The sequence below is a fragment of the Ailuropoda melanoleuca genome, chromosome X, assembly GCF_002007445.2.
Source record: "Ailuropoda melanoleuca isolate Jingjing chromosome X, ASM200744v2, whole genome shotgun sequence".
Lineage (NCBI taxonomy): Eukaryota > Metazoa > Chordata > Mammalia > Carnivora > Ursidae > Ailuropoda > Ailuropoda melanoleuca.
Window position 1 is genome coordinate 92,975,446 of NC_048238.1, and position 27,350 is coordinate 93,002,795.

At 37.4% G+C, this 27,350-nt stretch overlaps 1 protein-coding gene across 3 annotated transcripts in view; it reads left to right on the forward strand.

Moving 5' to 3' along the window:
• The first annotated feature begins 6,913 nt into the window (after positions 1 to 6,913).
• Positions 6,914 to 27,350, forward strand: part of SLC25A14 (solute carrier family 25 member 14) — a 32,606-nt gene continuing 12,169 nt past the window's right edge. The window contains exons 1-7 of one of the 3 annotated variants that reach the window (XM_034648938.1): positions 7,116 to 7,238; positions 7,369 to 7,615; positions 12,526 to 12,619; positions 13,911 to 14,058; positions 16,477 to 16,571; positions 17,839 to 17,924; positions 21,814 to 21,909. In XM_034648938.1, the coding sequence (XP_034504829.1) occupies positions 7,541 to 7,615; positions 12,526 to 12,619; positions 13,911 to 14,058; positions 16,477 to 16,571; positions 17,839 to 17,924; positions 21,814 to 21,909 (594 nt within the window). In that variant the 5' untranslated portion in view covers positions 7,116 to 7,238; positions 7,369 to 7,540. Of the gene's footprint in view, positions 7,239 to 7,368; positions 7,616 to 12,525; positions 12,620 to 13,910; positions 14,059 to 16,476; positions 16,572 to 17,838; positions 17,925 to 21,813; positions 21,910 to 27,350 lie in introns of all 3 variants that reach the window. The other 2 variants (XM_034648940.1, XM_034648937.1) reach the window with 2 other exon arrangements.

Below are 27,350 nucleotides of genomic sequence, written 5' to 3' on the forward strand. Positions count from 1 at the left end.
AGACATTTCTTGAGTGCTGATAATGAACCAGGCTCTGTTCCAAATGCCTTCTGTGGATCACCTCATTTGAATGCTTAGTAATTCCATAGGTAGGTGCTAGTAGGTTCCTTGTTTTCACAGGTGAGAGAACGTAGGGACAGTAAGGTTGGGGACTTATTCAAGGCCACACAGCTGGCAAAACCTGGCCCATCCAATGGTAAAGCCCACACAGGGTTGTGGTGAGGATTAGAGTCAGCATGGGTGAAGTTTCTGGAATACAGTAGGCATTCAACAGAAGATAAAGTTTATTATTATGATTACATAATTTCTCATAAACAATTTCTGATGGCTGCATATTATTTGAAAAATGGTATATTTTTAAGGCAAGTACATTTCTAAAATATTATTCCTTCAAAAGCATGTTTAGAATTCCATGGTAACAAACACAACCTTTATTTATTTATTTATTTTTAAAGATTTTATTTATTTATTCGAGAGAGAGCACATGAGTGGTGGAGAGGGGCAGAGGGAGAGGGAGAGAGAGAAGCAGACTCCCCGATGAGCATGGATCTCTGTCTCGGGGCTCCTTCCCAGGACCAGGGATCATGACCTGAGCCAAAGGCAGATGCTTAACCAACTGAGCCACCCAGGCGCCCCATAAAACCTTTATTTTAAGGAACAATTGTCATGAAAAGAAATCCTGGAAGAATCTGTATGAACATGTGAAGAGTTTCATTGGATAATGGGATTACAGTTTTTTTAAAAAATCTTTTTTTCTCTCTACAGTCCAGATTTCTTAAAAGAGCATTTAAAAAATTTTTCTGGTCAGAAAAATAGCCACAATGACTCCTATCTTTAATTTTATTTATTTATTTATTTTATTTAAATTCAATTAGCCAACATATAGTACATCATTAGTTTCAGATGTAGTGTTCAATGATTCATAAGTTGCATATAACACCCAGTGCTCATCACATCACATGCCCTCCTTAATGCCCATCACCCTGTTGCCCCATCTCCCCACCCCTCCCCTTCCATAGCCCTCAGCTTGTTTCCCAGAGTCAAGAGTCTCTCATGGTTTGTCTCCTTTTCTGATTTCTTCCCATTCAGTTTTTCCTCCCTTCTTCTATGATCCTCTGCACTATTTCTTACATTCCACATATGATGACTCTTACTTTTTAAAGACTATGATAAAATGGTACAGCTGCTGTGGAAAACAGTATGGTGGTTCTTTAAGTTAAATACATAAAATTACCATATGATCCCCAATTCCACTCCTAGGTGTTTACCCTGAAGAATTCAAAGCATGGATTCAAACAGATTCTTGTACACCACTGTTCATAGCAGCCTTATTCACAATAGCCTAAAGGTGGGAACAATACAAATGTCCATCAGCAGATGAATGGATAAACAAAATGTGGTACATGCATACAATGGCATAATTATTGTAAAAAGGAAGGAAATTCTGATACATGCTATAACATGGATGAATGTTGAAAACATTATGCTAGGTGAAATAAACCAGACACAAAAAGACAAATATTGTATGATTTCACTTATATGAGGTGAAGGTTGCACAATATTATGAATGTAGTTAATGCCACTGAATTGTACACTTAAAAATGGTTAAATGGCAAATTTTTATGTTTTGTATATTTTATTGCAGTAAATGGTGACAACAAACAAAAGGAGTCAAAATTGGCAACTATCTCAGAGAGCGTTGGGCTTAAACGAGATAATTGACAGGAAGTTCTTAGCACAATGCAGGGCTTACAGTGAATCCTCAATAAAGATAGAACAAATGTTTTTCTAATAATTAGAACCATTAAAAGATGTGATGGGCTTCCTTAGGGATGGGATAGGGAGTTTCTTTTTACTGGAAGTATTTAATAGAAGGCGGAACAGACTTCTTAAGTTTCATATGCAAACAATTCACCTTGGGCATAGTGTTAAAATGCAGATTCTGATTTAGATAGGTCCTGTGTGGGGCCTAAGAGTCTACATTTCTAACAAGCTCCAGGTGATGCTGATGCTGCCAATTGGCCACATTTGAGTAGCAGGGTGCTAGATGTTTCTTGGGGTGGGTGGGGATGCTGGAGAAGTTATATGATCATCCAACAGATGGAGCAATGAGTTAGATCTTTGCTGCCCAGTATGGTGGCCAACTCACCACATGTGGCTACTGAGCAGTTGAAATGTTAGTCTGAACTGAGATGGGCTGTGAGTGTAAAATACACAAAAACTTAGTATCTAAATAAACTGTGAAATATCTCAATACTTTTTATACTGATTACATTCCAAAATGATATTATTTTGGATATACTGGATTAAGTAAAATATTGTTAAAAATTTTTAAAGGGCCATGAACGGAAGGTGATTGGGCAGTATCCAGAGGGTGACACAGGGTTAAAAGATTTTCTCGCTTCCCATGTACCATGGGAAGAACAAGAAGCTAATAGGAAGGATAAATGGAGGGAGAGGTTGGCCTTCCAGGATGGGGGTGGGTGGGGGATGAGTTGGAGAGTGAGATTTGTGAGAAGCCAGGAAGTAAGGCAAGGTTTATGAAGTATATACACAGTTATATAAAAGATGGAAAGACAGGAAGGAAACACATAGAAATGTTAATGGTGTTACCTGGGTAGTAGAGATGACTGGAAGGAAACACATAGAAATGTTAATGGTGTTATCTGGGTAGTGGGGGTGATGTTTATTTTTTTTTTACTTCTTTTGCATTTTTATCCTCTTGTTTATGGTTTTTATGTATCTTTATAGGATACATAACTTTTAAAATTGGGGAAATGTGGGAGGACCATAAAAGGTAGCAGGGGACACTGACTTCAGCACGAGGCCACCCTATAAGAGCATGTGACAGAAACACGCACATCCCAAGAATGATAGTATGTGTGTATGCACACAGGAAGGACTAGAAGGAGGCTCTCCACACTGTTAAGTAGTAGCCTTTGGATGTCTGGGTTTTGGGTGATTTTTACCTTCTTTCCACTTCTGTGTACAGTTTAAATGTTTTATAATGACTATGTACTTTTTAAATCAGAAAAAGAAACCATTCTAATCTTGAAAAATAGGTGTAGACTTCGTCACAGAAAAATAATAGTCCCACTATATCCTGTGTTGATAAAACCACATCTCAGGCTCTCATTCTCCTGCTGGTGTGGAAGAAGCAAGTTGCCATATTGTGAACTGTCCATTGAGAGGGCCATGTTGTAGGAAACTGGGACAGCTTCAGGAGCTGACTGTGGCCTCTGGCCAATAGCCAGCAAGAAACTGAAGCCCTCAGTGCTACAGCTGCAAGGAAGTGAATTTCACAACCACCTGAGTGAGCTTGGAAGCAAATTCTTCCCTAATCGTCTTGAGATAAAAACACCTTGATTGCACCTGGTGAGACCCAGAGCCCAGGACCCTGTTAAGTCATGCCTGGATTCCTGATCTGCAGAAACTGGAAGACAATAAATGTGTGGTGTTTTAAGCTGCTAACTTTGTGGCAATGTTTTTTATGCAGCAATAGAAAACTAGTACATCCTTCCACCAACAGTGTATGAGAATTTGAGATGCTTTCCACCAAACCCCTTGTACTGTCAGGCCTTTTAATGTTGGTCATGTTGGTGGGTGTGTATTGTGATTCTAATTTTAATTTTCTAGGGGCGCCTGGGTGGCTCAGTCGTTAAGCGTCTGCCTTCGGCTCAGGGCGTGATCCTGGCGTTATGGGATCGAGCCCCACATCAGGCTCCTCCGCTATGAGCCTGCTTCTTCCTCTCCCACTCCCCCTGCTTGTGTTCCCTCTCTCGCTGGCTGCCTCTGTCTCTGTCAAATAAATTAAAAAAATTTTTTTCTAGATGACTCATAATGTTGAACACTTACTCATATGCTTATTGATCATTTGGATATACTCTTTTATGAACTGTCTCTCAAGTATTTTCCCCATTAAAAAAATTGAGGTTTTTTTTTTGCATGTTTGCAGACTTGAAATTTTTTTCATTATTGGAGTAGAATTGATATACAATGTTATATTAGTTTCAGGTGTACAACATAGTGATTCAACAATTCTGTATGTTATGCAATGCTCACCAAGATAAGCATACTTACCATCTGTTACCATACGTTAGTTATTACAATGTTATTGACTATATACCCTATGCCGTACTTTTCATCTCAGTGACTTATTTATTTTATAACTGGAAGCTTGTACCTCTTTTTTTTTTAAAAGATTTTATTTATTCATTTGACAGAGATAGAGACAGCCAGCGTGAGAGGGAACACAAGCAGGGGGAGCGGGAGAGGAAGAAGCAGGCTCATGGTGGAGGAGCCTGATGTGGGGCTCGATCCCAGAAGGCCAGGATCACGCCCTGAGCCGAAGGCAGACGCTTAACGACTGAGCCACCCAGGCGCCCCTGGAAGCTTGTACCTCTTAACCCCCTTCACATATTTCTCCCATTCCCCCATCCCCCTCCCCTCTGTTAACCACAATTTTTGTTCCCTGTATTTTATGAGTCTTTGGGGTTTTTTGTTTGTTTTTTAGATTCCACATATAAATGAAACCATATGGTAGTTGTCTTTCTCTGTCTGACTTGTTTCACTTAGCATAAAACCCTTTAGATACATCCATATTGTCATAAATGGCAAGATCACATTATTTTTTATGGCTGAATAATATTCTATTGTGTGCATATGTGTATGTATGTGCATACATACATACATACTGAGTTGCCTGTCTTTTTATTTCTGAGTTTAGGAGTTCTTTATTTGCACTGGATATGAGACTTTGTAGGATACATGGATCAGAAGTCTGTTTTCCCAACCTGTAGCTTGCCTTTTCACTCTCTTATGTCTTTTAATAAAAATAAAAATGTTCTCAATTTTACTTATTTTTTTGTTCTTTTTTTAGTTTTATTGCGATATAATTGACATAATATTTTATTAGTGATGTAAACATCACCTTAATTAATAAAAAAGATTTCTTTTGGCTCCAAATACAGTGCTCTTTTCATTCTTTAAGACTAGATGTTTCTCTTGGGAGAGTAGAAAGAGGAAAGCACGTTTTGGTTCAACATAAATGAGAACTTCCTAACAGTTATGCAATAGTGTAATGGGCTGACTTGTAATGTATACTTATACTGGAAATATCCTAGCAGAGACCGGATAACTGTACATAATGAATATTATAGAAGGGACCTCTAAGTGTTCCTCCAACTTGAAGATTCCAGGATTCTATCCTCTTGAATCCTTTATCTTCTGGAGAGATCAGAATTCAGGCATAACACAAGACAGAGTATAATCAAATACTGGTCTGTGAGATAGAGACTACAAATAGGAGGTAATTAAAAAGGAAAATGGCCAACTTTGATAATGAGGATTAGATCTTTTTTGTGTTGTTTTTATAAAAATGTTGAAAACAAACTAAGCAATCAGATAGCAAATGTGTTAAATAAAAGTGTGGTATGTGTTTATGTTTCTACAAATGCTCTTTTTAATTCATCTATCGTAGAACTTTAAAAATAAGCCATCTGAAAACAAAGCTGCTTTTAACAAAGTTTACCTGGGTGGTCAGTGAGATTAGCTGGTGGTGGCAGTGGCTGAGGAGGATAAAGTGCAGTCTTGTAGAAAAGTTAAAACAGTGATTTGCTCATAGAGAAGGCCTTAATTCTATAAAGTTAAGTGACTTGAATGTGAGGGACAGGACCAGGCCACACAGCTGGAGACATAAAATTCACATCATTGCAGAGAATACAGTTCTTCCAAGTAAGAAGGACTCTAAGCTACAGCCCTCTTTGGCTGGAAAGGAGTGCTTTGCTGAGATGTAAATTGAAGGGAATTCACGTTTTGGAATGCATGCACATGTTTTTGATATTATCTATTTTTAGTAAGAAAGTTTCTGAAGGTAACAAGGGTACTATTAAAGTTGAGAGCAGCATAGCATGGCAGTTAAGAGCCTAAGCTCTAAAGTCAGACCCAAATTTGAGTCCCAGCTCTGCCAATACCAAGTTACTCTTTTAAGACCTCAGTTTTCTCATCTATCAAAAGGGAAAATAATAGTACATGTCTCATGGAGTGGTTGTCTACACATGAAGCTCTTGGCACCATCCTTGGTAAGCGTTCCACATCAGGTAATATTATGTGCGCTGCCTGAAGAAATTTTTTAATGGGAGGAAAAACCAAAGTGTTAACTAAAATGAGAAAAAGCCTTTCGGAACAAAGTATTCCAAATATTTATTAATTCGACAATAATTTAGGGCCAGCGCCTTGCATTGGTCCACTTTTACTTATACTCAACACACAGTGTATCATTTTGTATTCTCGCGTAATTATGGAACCTCCGCGTGAGCGGCTTAAAAATCAAATGTAGCCCATTGGTCAACAGAATTACCCAGGGTGCTTTGCAAACATTCCTTCCGGTCCCCAGGGGGCTAGAGCCAGAAGCCGGACATCGGGCTCGCTCCTCATTTTCTGGCTGATTGTGAGGTACGGATTAATTTGGACTCCCCCGTTAGGTTTTCTACTCTTCAGATTCTCTATCTTTAAGTTTTTATGGTCTCCCTCTCTGTTTCCAACCTGTTTTTTCTCAACCGTGTGCTTTGAGTACAGGGCCTGAGCCTGATTCCTCAGTCCCTCATACCTGGCGCTCATTCAGTGCCGCGGTTTATTTACTTGATCTTTATTTTCTTTTCGATTTTGGGCACCTCACTGAATACCGTTCACTCCTTTCCCTCGTTTTCCTACTTTTAAGAGTTCTGTCCCGCCCCCCCTCACTTTCCCTCCTTTTTTCGTACTTTGCGCGCAGGCGCCCCGCCCCGCCCCTTCACTACGATTGTCCCGCCCCTCGCGTCATTTAGGTTTGGCGGGCAGCTCTCCTCTTAACCCCCGCCCCTTTCCCAGCCCTAGTACACCAGAGGTGGGTGGTAACTTGGTAACCAGGCGACATCTCTGCCTCCAACTGGCGAGCATGTGAGCTGCGGAAGCTGCCAGATTCTCACGCCTTAGTTCTCTCTCCCCACAGGGTTGCCCTTTCTGGGTCTTTGCACTCGCAGCCGGCTCGACTCCCCCTTTAAGACCCCTGTCATTTCCACCTCTTATTTTGTGCCTTCTTTTTTAGGCTTTGAGGAGGTGGTGTTGCAATGCCTGTGCCACCGTTGCCGGGGCGACGACTTGGTTACTTCCGTTGGTTTCAATGCTTCCGGGTTGGCATTGCGGTGGCGTTTCCGACTGTGGGAGCCTCGGCTTCCCAGTCGTCCGATGAGCCCGAGCAGGTGAGGGGGAGCTCCTGGACTTCTAGGCTGGGGAGCGGGGCTGGGCCTCGCCAGGCCGCGCGGGGCCGGGCTGGCCTGGTTCCCGGCCTGGGAGGGGCTTAACGGTCCTTTGATCTCTCTCTCCCCTCAGCTGAGTCCCTTCCCTGTCTTTCACTCTTCTGGCATCGGTGGTTTTACTTCTTCGATTGAACCCTGCTTCCTCGACCCCCTTGGGAGGCCGCCTTCTTCAGGCGCCTCCCTTCTCTCCACGAGCTCGCTCTGACAGCTGAGGAACTGGCAAGATCCTGCTACCCAGAGGGTGAATGGGTATCTTTCCTGGAATAATCCTAATTTTTCTAAGGGTGAAGTTTGCAACGGCGGCCGTGATTGTAAGCGGAGTAAGCAAACACCTCCATTGTGTTAGTGTGAGGGATGCTGTTAAAAGATGCTCCCCTTCAGTTTCTACCCCCTGCCACTCCTTGAGGTAGAGGCATTGAAGGCATCTATTAAAATGCAGTTCAGCTAACTAATTGGGATGACAGCCATTATCAACATGAGTTAGAGTCTCAGACAAGGTAAAAGGGGGACGTTTGTGGTTTTATGTCAGTGTTTTCTTGGTTTTTCCAGGCTAGGGATGCTTGGAGTTATTATGAACTCTTGTCTTCATTCCCTACATCATCAAGTTCCTTTGTGTTTCCATTTTAGAAGTTTATCTCTAACCTCATTGCCAACAAACATCTTGTCTGCTTTACTTTGCTTTACTTCATACCATCCTAAGCTAGTTTCCTTGCCTCTCTCGTTTGTAATCCACTGCTTGCTGCAGCCCTAGTAGGCTAACTAAAATGTGGATATCCTCCTGTCCCTTCCCTGTTCAAAAACTTACAGTATCCCTACCACCCTGCCACACATGCATTTTGGTTTTAAGCTTTTCAGTGTAACCTTTTCCTTACTGTACTTCTTGTCTGATAATTGTTTCAATCAATTCTCAGTTCCAGTTAGGTTCCGCTCTTCCTTCTCAGAACACACTATACTGATGCCTGCCTCCACATGCTGTGCTTTTTCCACATTTGTGTCTCTGTTCATCCTGTTTTCCTCCTCCACCCCTCCCTTACCTACACCTATCCTGATTCTGCCTGCTCTCTGGCAAGGCCCATTTAAAGTCTCTCACCTCCAGAAGCCTTTCAAATTATTCAGGCCCATGCTGATTGTCTCCTTTTCCATGCTCCTGCTCTTGTAGCTTGTACTATATAATTTAGTACTTAATTTTTCTCTAATGAACTACTTTGATTTCTTCTGCCAAATTATAAGCTCTTGAAAGGCAAGTGCTATATTTCATACGTTATCCCCACCCCAATCTCTTTGATTATCCAGGAAAGATAGGTTGAATGATAGATTTTGTCATGTGTTAGAACATATGTTTGTTTTTTTTTAACATGATGTTTATACCCATAGCATGTTGCAGGTTTGGGCATTCAGTATGCCTTCAATAAATATTTGCTTCTCTCTCCATTATTATCTCCCAAGTCTGAGAATCTGTAATGCCTACTCATTTTTAAAGGAGAAAGTGAGAAAAGCACCCAGATTTATCTGACCAGATATTTGGAATAGTAAGTGCTATGTAACTTGTGTTCTGGGACATTCTTCTCACTCTTTAGGCTATCAGATTTTCCTTAGTTGGACTTCAGAACACATGTTTGCATTTTAAAGACATTTTTTCATTGGCTTCTTTATGCGATAAATATTTAAAGTAGTATATTTATGTTTTAACTCAGATGTGACTTCTTTCCTTTTACCCATATCTGTGGATAGCCCCCACAAGTAAAAATCATTTTTAGAATCATTTTTAGCATGCTTGAGGTCTTTTACACAAGTAATTCTCTGCAGAAAAGCCAGGGAAGAGAATTAGAGAATGTCTGAGGATGAATAAAAACAAAATGTTGTGTACAGAGTGTGTAGCATTGCTCAGATCCAGCAAGTTAACTTTCTAATTCCTCGCAATCTTTTGTATACATACTGCCTACATAGATAAAGGACATTTCACAGGAATAAACCAAGTATTTAATGGCTGTATACCCAATTCTGTGAGACATGGTGTTTGCCCTAGGGATCTTACCTAGTTAAGAGAGAAAATAACATGGGGCAACTGGAAGAGAAACCTCATCCCGTGTGCCTGAAATTTAGATATAGAAGGGGGTAAATGAAGGTTCAAAAAACATTGCACAACTGTGGAATAGATATAACATGACATGCATGCATGTATATGGCCTTATGTAAAAGACTTAGAGGTTTTAGCTGACATTTTAATGATTTCAGTAGTGTGATATGGCCTCCACAAAAGTGACTGCTGTTTTCAGCTGTAGTAAATGGAATATATATAGGAAGTGATGAAAATTATCGTAGATGTTTACACTGAGAAAGATAAGAGGTAGGAAAACATGATAGCTGTCTTTAAATACTTGAAGGACCCCCCCATAGGGAAAAAGAATACGTTTAATATTACCTCCCCAAATGGGTGAAAACTAGAGGAAAGTGGACTTTTGGCTCAATGAGGAAAGAATGTCTAAAAGCAGACGTAATTAAAGATATAAAGGACTTTTTCATAACAAGATTCTTTCCTAACATGGAGGAAAAGGGATTTTACTGACAGATAGAGGAGTGGTAGCAGTGTTGAATTTGGCCAGTGGTCCCTAGACTTTTGGATTTCATGGACCAGTAACATTTAAGTGAAAGTGTGGGGAGGAGGCATAAATTAAGGTAGCCAGTCTTATTTTGCTAAGAAGAATGCTAGATAAAATCAACTACCAACTACATTTCATACAGGAAAGGTGATTTAAAAAAATGCTCCAGGAGAAAGAACATGATTTCCTAATAGATAGTCCTTTAAATTAAAGGACTTCATTCAGCTGAAGAAAAAGCACTAGGTACCCTTATTTTCTTCATTTCATCTAGAATTGTGAAAACTTCATTAAGGAACCACTGGGCTGGCTAACCTAAAATTCCATTCCCTGCTATGGCTCTGCCCCCTGTTTTTAACTGATTTATTATTATTCCCTGAACCCTGGGAACATCTTTTTAAAAGTCTGGGTAGCAGGTAGTAAAGTTCTGATAGAGGCTTTCTCTGTAATGATATGAGTGGAAAGAAGTTGTAAAAAGAAAGCTTTGAAGAGAAGCATAGCAGCCATTTGAAAAGCTTGACTGTTTTGGGAAATCTCTAAATTGTGAGGGAAAAATGCCGTCTTCATTGACTAAGAGAGGGGATATGCCATGGTCCTTGCTTTTCCATGCTTACCCTCTCACCGTGTGTGTCATGTTTTACTATCAATTGTAATAAAATGTGGTCATAACTGAAAATGTTAATAAGATAATATTTAGTACTTGAGACTCATTTCAAACTGCAGCTGGTACTTGAAGTGCCTATTCCTACTTTGCTTTTTAGAATTTCTTTCAACGATTTTCTTCCAAAAGAGCTATCTATTCCAGACTCTGTATATCAGATGGACTGGCTGATCACACTGTGCTTAAAAGAAGTGTCCATAATTATTTTTGTGGTCTCTTACTAAAACATTTGTCTGCATGTTTGCTGTCTTCTTTGGGAAATTGTTCATTTGTGCTTAAAGAGATTTCCTTTTGTGGAAATAGAGCAAAACCTTGTCTCCCCTAAAAAGAGACTGTGACTCAATGGTGCTAACTTCAGATTGGGCAGTGGAGGTGGTGGGCAGCAAGTAATATCTGTTAAAATGTAAATTTGAGTACCTTTTGAAATGTAGTAATGATAATAGCTAATAGTTGAACTAGAGGGTGCCTGGCTGGCTCAGTTGGAAAAGCATGTGACTCTTGATCTTGGGGTTGTGAGTTCGAGCCCCATGTTGGGTATGGAGATTACTAAAAAAAATAAACTTAAAAAAATAATAGTTGCACTAGGTGCCAGATACTTTTCTAGGTATTTTACATATATTATTTAATTTTCACAATAACCCTGTAAGATAGTATTTATTATCATCCCCATTTTATGGTTCAGAAAACACAGGCATGGAGTGGTTAAGTAACTTGGTCACAGAGCTAGTAAGTGGTGTCAGGATTTGAACCTAGGCAGTCTGACTTCCGAGTCTTTATTCCTGACTGTAAAGCACTTGAAGATGTTTTTGAAATTCAGTAGTATATGTACTGTGAAGTTCTGAAAAAGGAATATTTAAAAGAAATCTCAGAGTCCATCTTAAAAGAGATTACTTCCAGCTGGACCAGGATTTAGTAGGTGATACATAGAGCAGTAGTAGATCTTAAAGTGTGGAAGCGCCAGCATTATTTGGAAACTTGCATATTCTCAGGCCAAACCCAGGGCACTAATCAGAAATTTTGAGGGTGAGGCCCAACAGTCTATGTTTTAATCCACGTTCTAGATCATTTTTGTGTACCTAAAATTTGAAAACTACTGATCTAAAGGGCAGAGCTGTGGAAAAAAAGTAAAATCCAAGAGAGATAGCTGAGAGTGGTAGGAAAAACAAAAATGAAAAGATTGAAGATGACAGGTCTAATGGGGGTGGGATGGGGAAGAAGTAAAAGGGGCTGGGAGTAGAAATACATTGTTAAATACATTGGTAAACATCAAAGAAAATATTTGTATCAATGTGCTTTAAAAGGCCAGGGAAAAATAAATTCACTAGATGGATGTATGTTAAATGTCAGAGAGAAGAGACATCATTTATATTGTTTTCATTCCTCTGGGAACCAGAAGGAAGATGAAAAAGTACTTCATTCAGCTTGGGCTTTGTGGGGAGAAGTTGTGTATAGCTACAAGTAGCTAGATGAACTAGAACTCTGAAGTTTAGTGGAGAGATGAGAGGGCTAAGAACGTGAGAGGGGAGCGGTGTCAGCCTTTGCTTTGCACCTGAATCAAGGTTGCAGAATACTATGAACTGCTTTTATGAGATGCCTCAGCCCATATAATTTGAACTCCAGGTTCCTTTGCTTGTAATTGTCTAGTTGAATGTCCAAGTTGGTTGTGCTGGATAGACTGAAACCTCTTCTTTGGGTGGGAATGTGGATAAAATTAAAGAAACTAGAGAGAATGAAGGGCGCAAGTTAATCTTTGAGGGAATTGCACGCCTCCCCATACAGAATGGCAGTAAAGAACATATTCATGATCATCCAGCACATAAAACAGGATTCCCCATTTTGTTTCATTTCACTTGGTAGGGTTTTTCCTCTACATCTGTTTTATTTTTCAGTTTTGTTGATACAAATAATGTGATCAGACACTAACAAATGCTCCTCACTCTTGTGCCTTGTTCTGATTTGTGTTTATTTTTAGCACCAGAAAAGTGCCACTGTAAGCCATGAGATGTCTGGTCTGAATTGGAAACCCTTTGTATATGGCGGCCTTGCCTCTATCGTTGCTGAGTTTGGTAAGAATGTGAAAATTGACAAATCTGCTTCTATGGTATAGATGGTACCTTATGGTGACAGTTATTTTTGATGAAAGCTAGAGAAAAAGTGAAAAGACGTTCATTCTATTTGTTTTAAAAACTATTGTCTCTAAGCCATTAAGTAATATTTTCTGAGAAAGTGCTACAAATGGTATGGTGAGTGAGATTAAGAAAAGTCAAACTTAAGAAGCTCTTTTGATAGTTTAATGATTTATTAATTTGCTCTAGGCTTAAGTCATATGAAAAGATAAAGGGAGTTAGATAATATAGGGGTTTCTGCTATATTTTTGTACTAATGGTCTTTCCTTTATGCTAAGTTGTTAAATTTTTTTAGTATCCAAACTTCTTTTTTTCAAATCTCTGTGCCATTTTAGAGGAAAATTGACTAATAAGACCAAACTAGATTCTTCTCTATTTGATTTTAATTTTGAAATATTTTTAGATTGTGTTTTTTCATTTTCCAAATTTTCTCTTTCCTAAACTATTCATAAGTGACTCTAATCCATTTATCTTTGTTGACTTTCTTGGCAAATGCTCTGGTGTTGTGATAGCAAGGTCATCAGTGACCAGAGCTACATAATCTTGTTAGTTTTAGACTTCGAAATATTCCCTGGAACATATTTTGTCAATGTAATGGCCACTTCTGTGTGTTGATATAATAATAGAAGTTGGTTAAAGAAATTTCCTAAGCACTGTGCTGTTATTAATCCTGAATTACCTGGGAACCAAGATGAGTAGACCAAATAGGACTTTGCCATTATCTTTCATAATATTAGGAAACTATTTGTTTCTTGTAAACAGATAAAAGAAAAAAACCCACAAAACTTTCTAATTGTATATAAGGGTACCTGGAACAGCAATCCCATGCTTTCCTATCTTCTTTGTGAAAATCTGGGGAGATTTTATGAAGGAGAAGTGGGGAGATGAGATGGGGGGCAGAGGAAGAGACAAGTGCCAAATTGTATGTTACAGATGAATAAAACATCATTTAAATTATTTTGTATTTGTTGTATATTAGGACCAACTTAAAGCACTTCATTATATCACAGTTTTAATTATAGCATGGGTCAAATCCTACTGCATAGATACAGTACAGTATATTTCAATTTAACACAACTTTTCTGACAGTGGTATTCCTAGTAGAGATACCCTCTACGTGTTATAAAAATGACTTTGTCTTACATTTTAAAATTGTCATTGGCTTAAATTCGGCTAAAATTTTAACTGTGACTCTTTGGAAAAGCTTATAAATCAGTGTGATCCTTTATAGGAACGTTCCCTGTGGACCTGACCAAAACGCGACTTCAGGTTCAAGGCCAAAGTATTGATGTTCGCTTTAAAGAGATAAAATACCGAGGAATGTTTCATGCCTTGTTCCGCATCTATAAAGAAGAAGGTGTATTGGCTCTGTATTCCGGGTGAGAGTGGATTCTTTCCTTACATCATGAAGGGAAATACTTTTTAGAGAAGCCATGTATTTTAGCTCTCTGGTAGTGTGTGCCCGTCATATTCACCATTCCAATTTGTAATTCAATATTGATGTTACAGTTTATATTTCACTTGCTGGTAGGTCTCGAGCTTTGGATTTTGTGTTTATCTGGCTTTAAGTGATATGTTTTAAAATGGATATCTCATTGCAGCATTGGCTTTCTCCTGTTTTCCTGAACGTCATCGATAGCCACTGTGAATAGCAACACCAGTTAAATGTATATATTTCTGTAATATTCTACCTGAGTTGCCAAATACTCAGTTCTTTTAAAATTTTCCTCTTTAAAGAGATACTATTCTGGCAGTTTAAACATAAAATGCAGAATGAGAGAGAGGGAGACCCATCTATTTGTCAACTTTTAATTAGCTGTAGGTTTGTGGTTTATCATCCATTTTGTCATTTATCTGCTGCCAATTTCCTAGGTCACTCCTGCATCCAGGTTACCAGTTTACTGCTCAGAGAATGAACATCAGTTTTATTATTAACCTGTATTAGACTTAATTTTAAAAAAGTAATTTTCTTAGGGAAAAAAATCAAGTAATACATCCTGAATCTAGTGAATCATGGACCAGCTGTTTCACCTTGTTTTTTAATCAGCATGGATAATCACAAGATTATTTTTTTCTAATAGCAAGCAATAATGTCAGAAATATGCATATTTAGTCATCATTTAAAAAATCATAACCATCCAAGCTGCTGTCGTCTTTCTATTTATAACTACTAAAGTGTAGCTCTGCAATTTGGAAGAATCTCAAAGGAGGTATGAGTGAGAATGTCTTCAGTTTATAAGCAGAACTTAAATAGGGTGAAATCTTGGCTCTGGTACCTCCTTGATAGATTAAAGATGTATCTGCAACTGTTACGAAGTAAGATTGATTTTTAAAAAACCTCCATGGGGGGAATAGGGTAACTGGGTGATGGACATTAAAGAGGGCACATGATGTAATGAAAACTGGGTATTATATAAGACTGATGAATCACTGAACTCTACCTCTGAAACTAATACACTAAATGTTAATTACTTGAAATTAAATTAAAAAGGAATTTAATAAAAAATAAATGATACCATATAAACCTGCCAAAAAAATAAATTGAAAAAGTGGTGAATCTCCATAAGGTGAATAATGGTGTATACTTCTTTTTCTACATTGCTAGATTTGGTTTGCTAATATTTTGTTAAGGATTTTTGCATCTAAATTTCTGAGAGATATTGGCATATAGTTTTTTCATTTTGTACTCTTTTTGTCTGGTTTTGGTATCAGGGTAATGCTAGCCTCATAAAATGAATTGGGGAATATTCTCTCTTCTCTTTTCTGAAAGAGATTGTGTAAAATTGGTGTTGATTTTTTAAATGCTTGGTAGAATTCCCCAATGAAATTATCTGGGCCTGGAGATTTCCTTTTTGGGAACTTTAAAATTGTGAATTAAAATATTTTAATGGCTATGAGACTATTCAGATTATCTATTTCATCTTTTTTTGATGATTCCCATATTTTTATCTATTTCATTTAGAGTTTTGGTAGTTCGTAGTTTTCAAGGAATTAGTCCATTTCTTCTGAGTTGTTGAATTTATGAGCATAAAGTCTTTATAGCATTACCTTATTATCCTTTTAATGGCTGCAGAATTTGTAGTGCTGTCCATTTCGTTCCTGATATTGGTGACTTATGTCTTCTCTCTTTTTATTACTGTGAACCTTATTAGAGTTTTATCAATTTTATTGATTTTTTTCCTAAAAGAGCTATCTTTTTGCTTTATTGATTTTTCTCTGTTTTTCTGTTTTCAATTTTATTAATTTATGCTCTTTATTATTTCCTCCCCTTCTGCTTGCTTTGGGTTTACTTTGCTCTTCTTCTAGTTTCTTGAGTTAGGGACTTAGATTATTGATTTGAGACTTTCCCTCTCCCTTTCTCCTTTCTAATGTAAGCATTTTGTGTCATAAATTTCCCTCTCAGCACTGCTTTGGCTGTATCCTACATATTTTAATAGGTTGAATTTTCATTTTCATTCTGTTCTGTGTATTTTTAAAATTTCCTTTGAGAGTTCTTGTGAACCGTGGATTGTTTAGAAATGTGTTGTTTAATTTCTAGGTGTTTGAGGATTTTCCTTACCGATTACTAGTTTAATTCCATTATGGTCAGAGACCATACTCTATATGACTTCAATTCTTTTAAGTTTGTTGAGGTTTGTTTTATGATCAAATGTGCTCTCTCTTGGTGAATGTATATTGCGTATTCTGATGTAGTTGGGTGGAATGAGGTAATGGAAATGAGTAAACTATCTAGATATGTATAATCTACAAGTGCATGTTGAGTATAATTGACTTTTTCTTTCTTTCTTTTTTGGCAGAATTGCCCCTGCGTTACTAAGACAGGCATCATATGGCACCATTAAAATTGGCATTTACCAAAGCTTGAAGAGATTATTTGTAGAACGTTTAGAAGGTCAGTATAGACTCATTCTCTTTTGGGGTAGTACTCAGAGGGATTATTGAAATCATGCTTACCCAGAAGCATGCATCATGGGATGTCTGAGAGTGGGTGACAGTCATTGCAAGGACAAAGCAAGCTCCTACTGACTTGGGATTAATCCTTGCAGAGGTGATAATATGGGTTAGGGGGACCTGCTCTTTAAGTTTGTCCCTTTTCCTATCAAAAAAAAAAAGGCTTCTGGTCATCACAGAGGGAAAATGGACAAGTTTATCCAGAAAATTAATGCTGTCTTCATCAACAAAAGGACTTCAGCTATAAGCAATTCTCTAGCTGCCAATTTTGATAAGCTTTTGTTAGATGGAGTAATTTTAGACTATTCTAGATTCTGTTGTACCTGTGGCCACCTTACCCACATTCAGCATTATCATATGTCTCTAAATGTGCTGCTGCAGCGTTTCCAGCTTGATACTATACTAAATGGGTATTTTACCACAGGCCTAGCTGTTGCATGGTTGGGGATAGCTGGAGAGCCTTTTGATTAGTAATGTCCTTTGAATTATTTTATTGTCCTAAATTGACTTTTTCTGGAGCCTCTTTGACGATTCTAAAGGGTTCGCTTCCTAAAATAATTTCTTTTCACAAATGCTTCACTTGGGTTTACCTAGTTTCTGTTTGTAGGCTCTTCATGGTAAGGAGGCATGGTGAAGATGGAATTTTCATTTTAGAACATTATGCTGTATGGTTTCGTCTTTTTTTTCTTTTGGCTGAGCAGATTTAGTTTCAAATGACTGGGTTTTCATATTTGTCTACAGAATCTTCTTTAAATAAATAGAAGCTAGTAGATATCAAGGCCAGTCAAAATTAATGTTTAGGTAATTTTTTTCTGTGAACACATAAGTTTTTATTTTTTAACATTTGGTTCCTAAGTCTTTAGAGTTGATGATTCTTCAGAAAAAGACAAAAGAATTTTCTTTAGGTGTTTGAAATGATGGAAGAAGAAATACCACATTCTGAATTTACGTGGGTTACTGGCAGTTGCTGTACATAGAATAATAGGACATGTTCCAGTGTCTTTTAGAAATACTTTTTAAAAAATAATGATTTATGTTTCAGTACTGATTTGGGATCTAGAAATATTTGAGTTTCTTTAGTTTCATAAGCTTTGTGGTTCATTTCTTACAGTCATTTCTCTTCCCAGGGTTCTTTTCTCTGATAGATGAGTATTCTGTTCTTTGAAACTAGTACTTAATACAAAAAGACTTTTTTTTCCGTTTTACAGATGAAACTCTTCTAATTAATATGATCTGTGGGGTAGTGTCAGGAGTGATATCTTCCACTATAGCCAACCCCACTGATGTACTAAAGGTAAGAGAGGTCTGGTAGCATTGGATGTATACAAAGTGTTATGAAAAGAGCATGAACTTTGAGTCATATTTGGGTTTAGGTCTCCACTTTGTCACTTGCCAGCTGTAAAACCTTGGGTAAATAACTGCTTTAAGCCTTGGTTTCCTCATTTATAAAATGAAAATAATTCAGTACTTATTGCATAGGGTTGTTTAGGATTAGAGATAATATATGTAAGCTGCCTATCATACTTGGTATATAGTAGGTGCTCAGGAAGTAGTAATCAATTTATTATGATATGTGTTAATCCATTGGTCTTTAAACTAGAGTATGCAAACCCCTATAATATTCTTTCCAGGGACTATGCAATTTTAAGGGAATCAATTTCCAGATCCCTTACTTCCATTTGTCTTCTAAAATTGATCTGAGAATGAATTTGTGTTTTTAATAGTTCTTCCTCCACTTTACAAAAGAAAGGCATATTCCCCACCCATTTCAAATCTTAGTATGGTATATTTACTGTGATGTAATCTGGGGTACCAGACAAAGGAATAAATCAAAATACAGTTTTTGGAGAAGCCTCCTTTAGTAGCTAACTGAGGTACCTTAGTCTATAATGCATTGTCTTTTCTTGTCTTACTGGTATTTCCTTTAAGGGTGAGATTTGGCTTTAAAATGGCATATTTTGGTCTGTGTTGGGATATTTTGAATTCAGAACTAGAACAGCATAGGTTAGTGGTGTTGATTTTTAAAAATATAATTGGATTTCTTTCAGATTTTATCAAAACACAGGATGAAACATTTAATAATACTGTACTCATTTTATCTAATAAAATGGTACATGTTTTCTACATAGTTAATAACTTATTTAAACTTATGATTAATTAAAAGCACTAAATATATGATTATAGTGTCTGAGAGGGTCCCAAGCTTTTGACATTTATTTTAGGGGAAATGTGAGAAAAAAGAGGACATATGCTTTATTTATTCGAAACCACAGGTGACTAGGTTAGTGAAAGAGAGATCTATTGCAATTCAGAGAATTTTGAGAACCAAGAGAGTGACTTGAAACACAGCACACATGAAAGAAACCAGTGATGGTTGATGGAGAAAAGATATGAAATGATCTTTCTGGTTTAAACTGAGAGTAATGTAGCTACAGAATTTTTATATCACTTTAAATTTACAGAGCAAGTATTTATGAAGAGAATTGATTGTATCCTAAAATTCCAGAACATTTGCAATATAATTACACTTGACCTTTTCAAGAACAGTAATACTTAACTCCTTAAAGCTTCCTTTCTTATCCATCTGGATCCTCGATTTAATCACCTAAGTGATTTGCTTCAATTTCCTTCCCTCTGACCTGCCTGGTACGATTACAACCATTGACCAATGCTATAATCTCCCTTTTCTTTTCTTATACCTAGGTAGGGCTGAGGGTGCTGGGGATGGGGAGAATCACAAACTTAGACGGTGAAAGTACCAGTATAGGATCTATAATCATAATTGAGCTCTTCAGTCCTTTCACATATCCTTGGACAATTCTTTCTGATTCACTATATGTTATTTGCTTGCCTTTGTGTATGTAGCTCTCTTTCTGACTGTAATGCCTTTCCCCTCTTTCTTCATGAATTTCTCTTTCAAGGTGCATAGGAACAGGGACAGAACTATTCCCCTTGGATGCAAAATGAAAGGGGACACAAAAAACTCAGTAATCAAGAGAAAACATTTTTATGCAATATTTTTCAAAAACTAAAATGAATACAACATACTCATGATTAACAAAATACCGGTATTTTGTATAATTCATCTCACTCACCTCACCCAAATGTCACCCCTTTGGATCCTGTCTTTAGTTAACTACAGTTTTGGTATTTGGTTCATTGTGGGTTTTGTGCATACATTTTCATGTTTTGAAATATTGCATTATTATTTGTCTGGATTACTGTGGTTTTTTGAGTCCTCCTCCTACATTTTGTGCCAGAGGAAAGTGCCACACTTACCTAACCCTGGTCCCAGCCCTGCTCAGGAATCACCTCCTTCAAGAAGTTTCTTACTTTTTTTTTAAGATTTTATTTATTTATTTGACAGAGATAGAGACAGCCAGCAAGAGAGGGAACACAAGCAGGGGGAGTGGGAGAGGAAGAAGCAGGCTCATAGCAGAGGAGCCTGATGTGGGGCTCGATCCCATAATGCCGGGATCACGCCCTGAGCCAAAGGCAGATGCTTAACCGCTGTGCCACCCAGGCGCCCCAGAAGTCTCTTACTTAGAATAGGATATTTGTAGTTTCCACTTGTCTTTGTGATAATTTCTATTCCAATTTAATTGAGTTAGAGTTTTTATTTCAAAACCCCTAGTAACAACTGACTTTCCACATAAAAACATGCTGTTTCATTTTTTCCCAAAGACATTTATTGAAACCTAGAGTTGCACGTCATGAAAATCAGGCCCACTTTTGGGCCACTAGTATTTAGTGACTACTATGATTCTATGTGTGCAGTCAGTGGGAAATTGTACCAACTCTTTCACAGGGCTTTTGAATGCTAGCTCTACTTTCTTGCACCTCGCAAAGGCTACTTTGCAGAATACGGTATCATGCTTTTTACAAATAGAATTCAATTTAAGGTCTTGTAAGCATGAAATTACATTTTAAAACCTTTTTCTGCTTTTAGTAATTACATAAAGAATGCATGTTCAGTGTAGAAAAAAGTAGAAGGCAGGAGAAAAACACAAAAGAGGAAAATGCTCACTTGTCTTATCACTCAGACATAAACCACTGTCTACATTTGGGTGTGTATATGTTCATCCAGTCTCTTTGCTGTGCATAGTTATTTTTTAAGTTTACATCATTTTTAAAAGATTTTATTACTTATTATTTTTATTTTTTTAAAGATTTTTTAAATTTATTAGAGAGAGAGCACAAGCAGGAGCAGCTGCAGAGGGAGAAGGATGTGGGGCTTGATCTCAGGACCTGGGATCATGACCTGAGCCGAAGGCAGATGCTTCACTGACTGAGCCACCTAGGTGCCCCTAAAGATTTTATTTTTTAGTAATCTCTACACCCAATGTGGGTCTGAACTCACAATGCTGAGATAAAGAGTCCCATGCTTGGAGCGCCTGGGTGGTGCAGTCGGTTAAGCATCTGACTCTTGATTTATGCTCATTCAGGTCATGATATCAGGGTGGCGGGATGGAGCCCCGCGTCAGGCTCTGTGCTCAGCAGGGAGCCTACTTGAAATTGTCGCTCTCTCTCCCTCTCCCCCTACCCCCTCATGCACATATGTACACTTTCTCTCAAATAAATAAATCTTGAAAGAATAAATGTATTAAAAAAGTCTCGTGCTCTACCATCTGAGTCAGCTAGGCACCCCATTAGTTTACGTGTTTTTAATAAAAATGACATACCATGTATACTGCTCTGCAACATGCTTTTTCTATTTAGCTGTTAATTGTTGACATTTTCCAACGTGAACGGATATTCTATAGCGAAATTTTATGGCTGCATAGTATTCCATTAAATGGTCATATCATAATTTATGCAACCAGTCCTTTGTTTTTGCTTTTAGACATGCAGATTGTTTCTAATTTTTTACTAAACTAATCACATTTTAAATGAATTATTTCCTGCCCTCATTGAGTACTTGTTCTTGCTTTCCCACAAGTTATCTTTCAACTCCAGAATTGATGGACTAAGTATAAGGAATGTGAGGCTGATGAAAATCATTTTTATAAAATATACTTTGACACAAATTACATTTTTAAAATATATAGTTTGACATTAATTTCATCACAATAGCAGGCTAATATTTCTGATAATTCCCAAATACTGTTTTCTATATTTTAAATGAGTGGAACGTCTCATTTTGGTCTCTGTTAAAACAGAGGATAAGAATCTTCTTATTTTAGATTCGAATGCAAGCCCAGGGAAGCTTGTTCCAAGGCAGCATGATTGGCAGCTTCATCGATATATACCAACAAGAAGGTACCAGGGGTCTGTGGAGGGTGAGTACTCTTTTCCTGGTATTTTTTTATGCCTGTTTCCTATACTTTACAAAGAATACTTTTTATATAAACTATAAAACTATGAATTGTCTTCTTACACTGTTCTGTTTAAGATTCTTGGTAACCCAGAAGATAAGGTAAGAAACTTCTTATCATCTATGAAAGGACCAAAACCTACTAGTTGTCTTTATTTCTGCTTTATCTTTGGGGGTTGTGTGAGAGAAGGTTATTATATTATTTGAGGCAGTCATTTGGTTTGCTCAAATTCACAGTGAATTTAGTTCTTCAATATATATTTTTGCTAGTTTTGTACTAACACAGCAGTATATGTTTACGATAGTCTCTGTTTACCTAAAACAACTTTTTTTAACCTTATAAAAAGTGAAAATTGTACTGTAAAATTTTGAGATCTATAAAAGAGAAAAAATCCAGTAGTCTTACTAGCTAGAGATAATCACTGTTAACATTTTGTCATATTATCTTCCAGGCTTTCATCTACACTCCTTTTTTATTGTTCTTATAACTTTTTATCTTATTTTAATCACTTAGTATTGTAATACTAAGTAAGAACTACTAGTAGAATATGAGAGAGAGTAGAATGACTCTTAAAGAAGAGAGCTTTATTTTTTTCTTCCTTTATATTTTCCCTATAAAAATTTACAAACATGCAGAAAAGTTGAAAACAGAACATACCCAGATTAAATGACTGTTACAGTCTGGCTATATTTGCTTTATCTGTGAGTATGTGTATACACAGATAAGCACACATACACTCTTTGTTTTTTGGGTTTTTTTTGCTAAACTATTTGAAAAGAAGTTGCAGACATCATGATACTCTCCTAAATAGTTCATTATGCATCTCCTAAGAATAAGGACATTTTCCTACATAGTAATACATAATAACAATATCATTATCACACCTAAGAAAATCAACAAGTCCCTAATACCTAACATCCAGTCTATATTCAAATTTCCTTTGTTGATGAGACTGGGCCAGTTTTCTTATAGAATGTTTCCCCTGTATTTCCTGCAAACTGAAAGTTAGGTCTGTTGGCTTGATTAGATTCATGTTAAACATTTTGGTAAGAGAACTTCATAGGTGGGGCGCCTGGGTGGCACAGCGGTTAAGCGTCTGCCTTCAGCTCAGGGCGTGATCCCGGCGTTACGGGTTCGAGCCACATCAGGCTCCTCTGCTATGAGCCTGCTTCTTCCTCTCCTACTCCCCCTGCTTGTGTTCCCACTGTATATTTCATATTGCATCACAGCAAGAGGCACATGTTAGATTGTCCCATAATTAATGATGATGAATTTGATTACTTGGTAAGATGATGTCCACCAGATCTCACCTTTGTAAAAGATAAGTTTTCCCCCTTTGTAATTAGCAGGTAATCTGTAGGATGACATTCTAGCAACATGCATATCTCCTATTATTTAATAACCTTTCACCTAATGGTCTTAACATCCATTAATGATCCGTGAGGTTTGCTTTTTATAACGGTGCACTTTCTTGGTTAGTCTAATTTAAAACCAGAAAATGGACCCAACTAGAAATTTTTCACAAACTAATGCTGAGAGAAAGACAAAGAGCAATAATTACAACAGGGAGATTTTGTCAGGGGAACGTGGCTACTTTATTTTTAATTAAAATTTTTAATTGTGGTAAAATACATATAAAACTTACCATCTTAACCATTTTTAAGTATACAGTTCAGTAGTGTTAGGTACATTTATGTTGTTGTTCAGCCAGTCTCTGGAACTCTTTTCGTCTTGTAAAACTGGAACTTCATACCCATTAAACAGCTCCTCCCCGTTTCACCCTGACCCTAGCCCCTGGCAATCATCCTTCTATCTGTCTCTATGAGTTTGGCTTTTCTGGGTACCTCATGTAAGTAGAATCATACAGTATTTGTGTTTTTGTTACTGGCTTATTTTACTTAGCATAATGTCCTCCAGGTTCATTCGTGTTTTCACATGTATCAGAATATCGTTCCTTTTTTTAAGGCTGAATGATCTTCCACTGTATGTATATGGCACATTTTATTTATCCGTTCATCTGTTAATGGGCATGTAGGTTGTTTCTGTATCTTGGCTCTTGTGAATTATGCTACTCTGAACATGGGTGTGCTATAAATATCTCTTCAAGACTATGATTTCAGTTCTTTTGTGTATATGCCCAGAAGTGGGATTGCTGGATCATATGGTATGTTTAATATTTTGAGGAACAGAGCATAGCTACTTTTATGATCCAGGCTGCTTACATCATGCAGGCATGTAAGATACAGAAGTGAAGTACATTGTGTTATGTGTTCTTTTGACGCAGACATGTATTATTTGCATATTAAAATGCAGGAATATTTTTTCATTTCAACAAGGAAGTAGGTTTGCATTTTTCTTCAAACACATGGTCTTCTTTGTTAGTGTTTTATTTTTCTGCTTTGATTTTCACATGGGTGCGTACTGGAAACATTTTATTTTCTAACTCCATTGTAAGAAATAACAGCACAAGTGCAATAACAAAGTGTAACTGGCACTTACATATCAGAGTTGAAGAGACTGTAGAGAGTGATGGGGACTCTGGTGAACTGGAGATCACGTGCCCTGTTCATTGCTGTCATGCATGATGGGAATCCAGTGTGGTCAAATTTTCTGGGATTTCAAGAGAAGCTGGAAATCTTCATTCCTATGTGAGGTATCCTGTTTTTTATATGCTGACAGCTAATCCAGCCTTCTAGAAATACTGTGTAGGCCACACACAATATGTCTGTGGCCTGAATTTGGCCCACGGGCTCCTGTTTGGGGCCTTAGTATTCAGCAAAGTTGTCTTCTGTGAAGATCATCTTCTAACACAGTTGAGCAGGTGGAAGAGTCAGAGAGGAAGGCACTGTTGGGCTAGCCAGCCTGATCAGCAGAATCAGACACCTTTCAGTGATAGGACAGCTATATCACTTCCACTTCATAAATTGAGTTTGGGAATTTATAGATGATTGAGCACTTTAATATAACAGGTATCCTGGAAAGCATTGTCCCCATGGTGTGTTATTTTCAATTTTAAATAACATTTAAGCTGAGTTATAAAAGTAAAACATTCATTGTGAATTTTTTTGAATATAAGAAAGGCATAAAAATGAAAATTAACTTACCTGTTACCCTAATTCTAGATAAAGAAAAATATTTTGGTATATTTCCTTCTAATCCTTTATAAAAATTTGGTGTGTGTACGTATATCATTTTCCCCAAAGTTAAAATACTATATGTCTTGCCTTCTTTAATGTTATCAGCATTTTCTTGTGTCATTAATATTCTTCAAAAATGTGACGTTTAATGTTCTAGCAGCCCTGTGTTGTAACATGATTTGTGATAGCGGTAACCTGCTAGTGAGTGAAATCCTGATGGCCTTACCACAGGAGGACTTGTAAGGAAGTACCCCTTTGCCTTCCCTTCTCCCTGGCTGCATTATACTGTTTCTGTCATCCTGGTGTGTCTTTTCTGCACATCCTAAAATTCCGTAAATTAAACTTGGAAGCTCTCCTCTCTCCACTGATTTTTGCTTCATGTTTTTTTTTAAATAACATCTTTATTGAGATAATTTGCATACCATAAGATTCACCATCTTGAAGTATGTAATTTTTAAAAATTTATTTATTTTGGAGAGTGAGCATGCACACACATGCAAGAGAGAGAGCAAGAGTGCATGTGAGCACATGAACAGGGGGAGGGGCAGAGGTAGAGGGGGAGAGAATCCTAAGCAGACTCCCTGCTGAGCAAGGAGCCAGGTGCAGGGGTTGATTTCAGGGCCCTGAGATCATGACCTGAGCTGAAATCAAAGAGTCGGGCATGCAACTGACTAAGCCACCCAGGCGCCCCTTGAAGTGTGTAATTTAATGGTTTTTAGTTTATTCACAGACTTGTGCATCCATCACCAATGTGTAAGTTTAGAACATTTTCATCACCACTAAAAGAAACCCCATATCCATCAACAATCACTTCCATGTTCCCCAACCCTCCCAGCCCTAGACAACCACTAATCTACTTTCTGTTTCTCTAGATTTGTCAATTCTGGCATTTCATATAAATGGAATCATAAAATATATGGCATTTGTGACTTGTTTCTTTGATTTAGCATACTGTTTTCAAGCTTCATCTGTGTTTTAGCATTTATCAGTACTTCATTTCTTTTTACGGCTGAATAATAATTAATTGGTGTGAAATTGCTGAGTCATATAGTAATTCTGTATTTAACTCCCTGAGGAATTCCCAAAGTATTTTATTTTCCACAGTGGCTGCCCCCATGTTACATTCCCACCAGCAGTGTATAAGGGTTTCAATTTCTCCACATTCTCATCAATACTTTTCATTATTATTATAGCCATTCTACTGGTGTGTAGTGGTATGTCTCTGTGATTCTCATTTACCTTTTTTAATGACTGATGATGTTGAACATCTTTTCTTATGCTTATTGTCCATTTGTGTATCTTCTTTGGGGACATGTCTATTCAGATATTTTACCCATTTTTAAATTGGGTTGTTTGTCTTTTTATTGTCGTGTTGTAAGAATTCTTTATACATTCTGGCTACCAGTCCCTTATCAGATATATGATTTTCAAATATTTTCTCCCATTGCGTGGGCTGCCTTTTCACTTTCTTGGTGGTATCCTTTGAATTACAAAAATGTTTAATTGTGATGAAGTCCAGTTTATTTTTGTTTCTTTTCTCACTGTGCTTTGGGTTTCATATCAATGATTCTATTTTTTTTGAACTTATGCATCACCTTTATTTATTTATTTATTTTTAATTTTTTTTAAATTATATTATGTTAGTCACCGTACAGTACATCCCTGGTTTCTGATGTAAAGTTCGATGATTCATTAGTTGCGTATAACACCCAGTGCACCATGCAATACGTGCCCTCCTTACTACCCATCACCAGCCTATCCCATTCCCCCACGCCCCTCCCCTCTGAAGCCCTCAGTTTGTTTCTCAGAGTCCATAGTCTTTCATGCTTCATTCCCCCTTCTGATTACCCCCCCTTTCTTTATCCCTTTCTTCCCCTACCGATCTTCCTAGTTCTTATGTTCCATAGATGAGAGAAATCATATGACAATTGTCTTTCTCTGCTTGACTTATTTCACTTAGCATTATCTCCTCCAGTGCCATCCATGTTGCAGCAAATGTTGAGAACTCGTTCTTTCTGATAGCTGAGTCATATTCCATTGTATATATGGACCACAACTTCTTAATCCAGTCATCTGTTGAAGGGCATCTCGGTTCCTTCCACNATTTAGCTATTGAGGACAATGCTGCTATGAACATTGGGGTGCATATGGCCCTTCTCTTCACTATGTCTGTACCTTTGTGGTAAATGCCCAGTATTGCAATGGCTGAGTCATAGGGTAGCTCAATTTTTAACTTTCTAAGGGACCTCCACACTGTTTTCCAGAGTG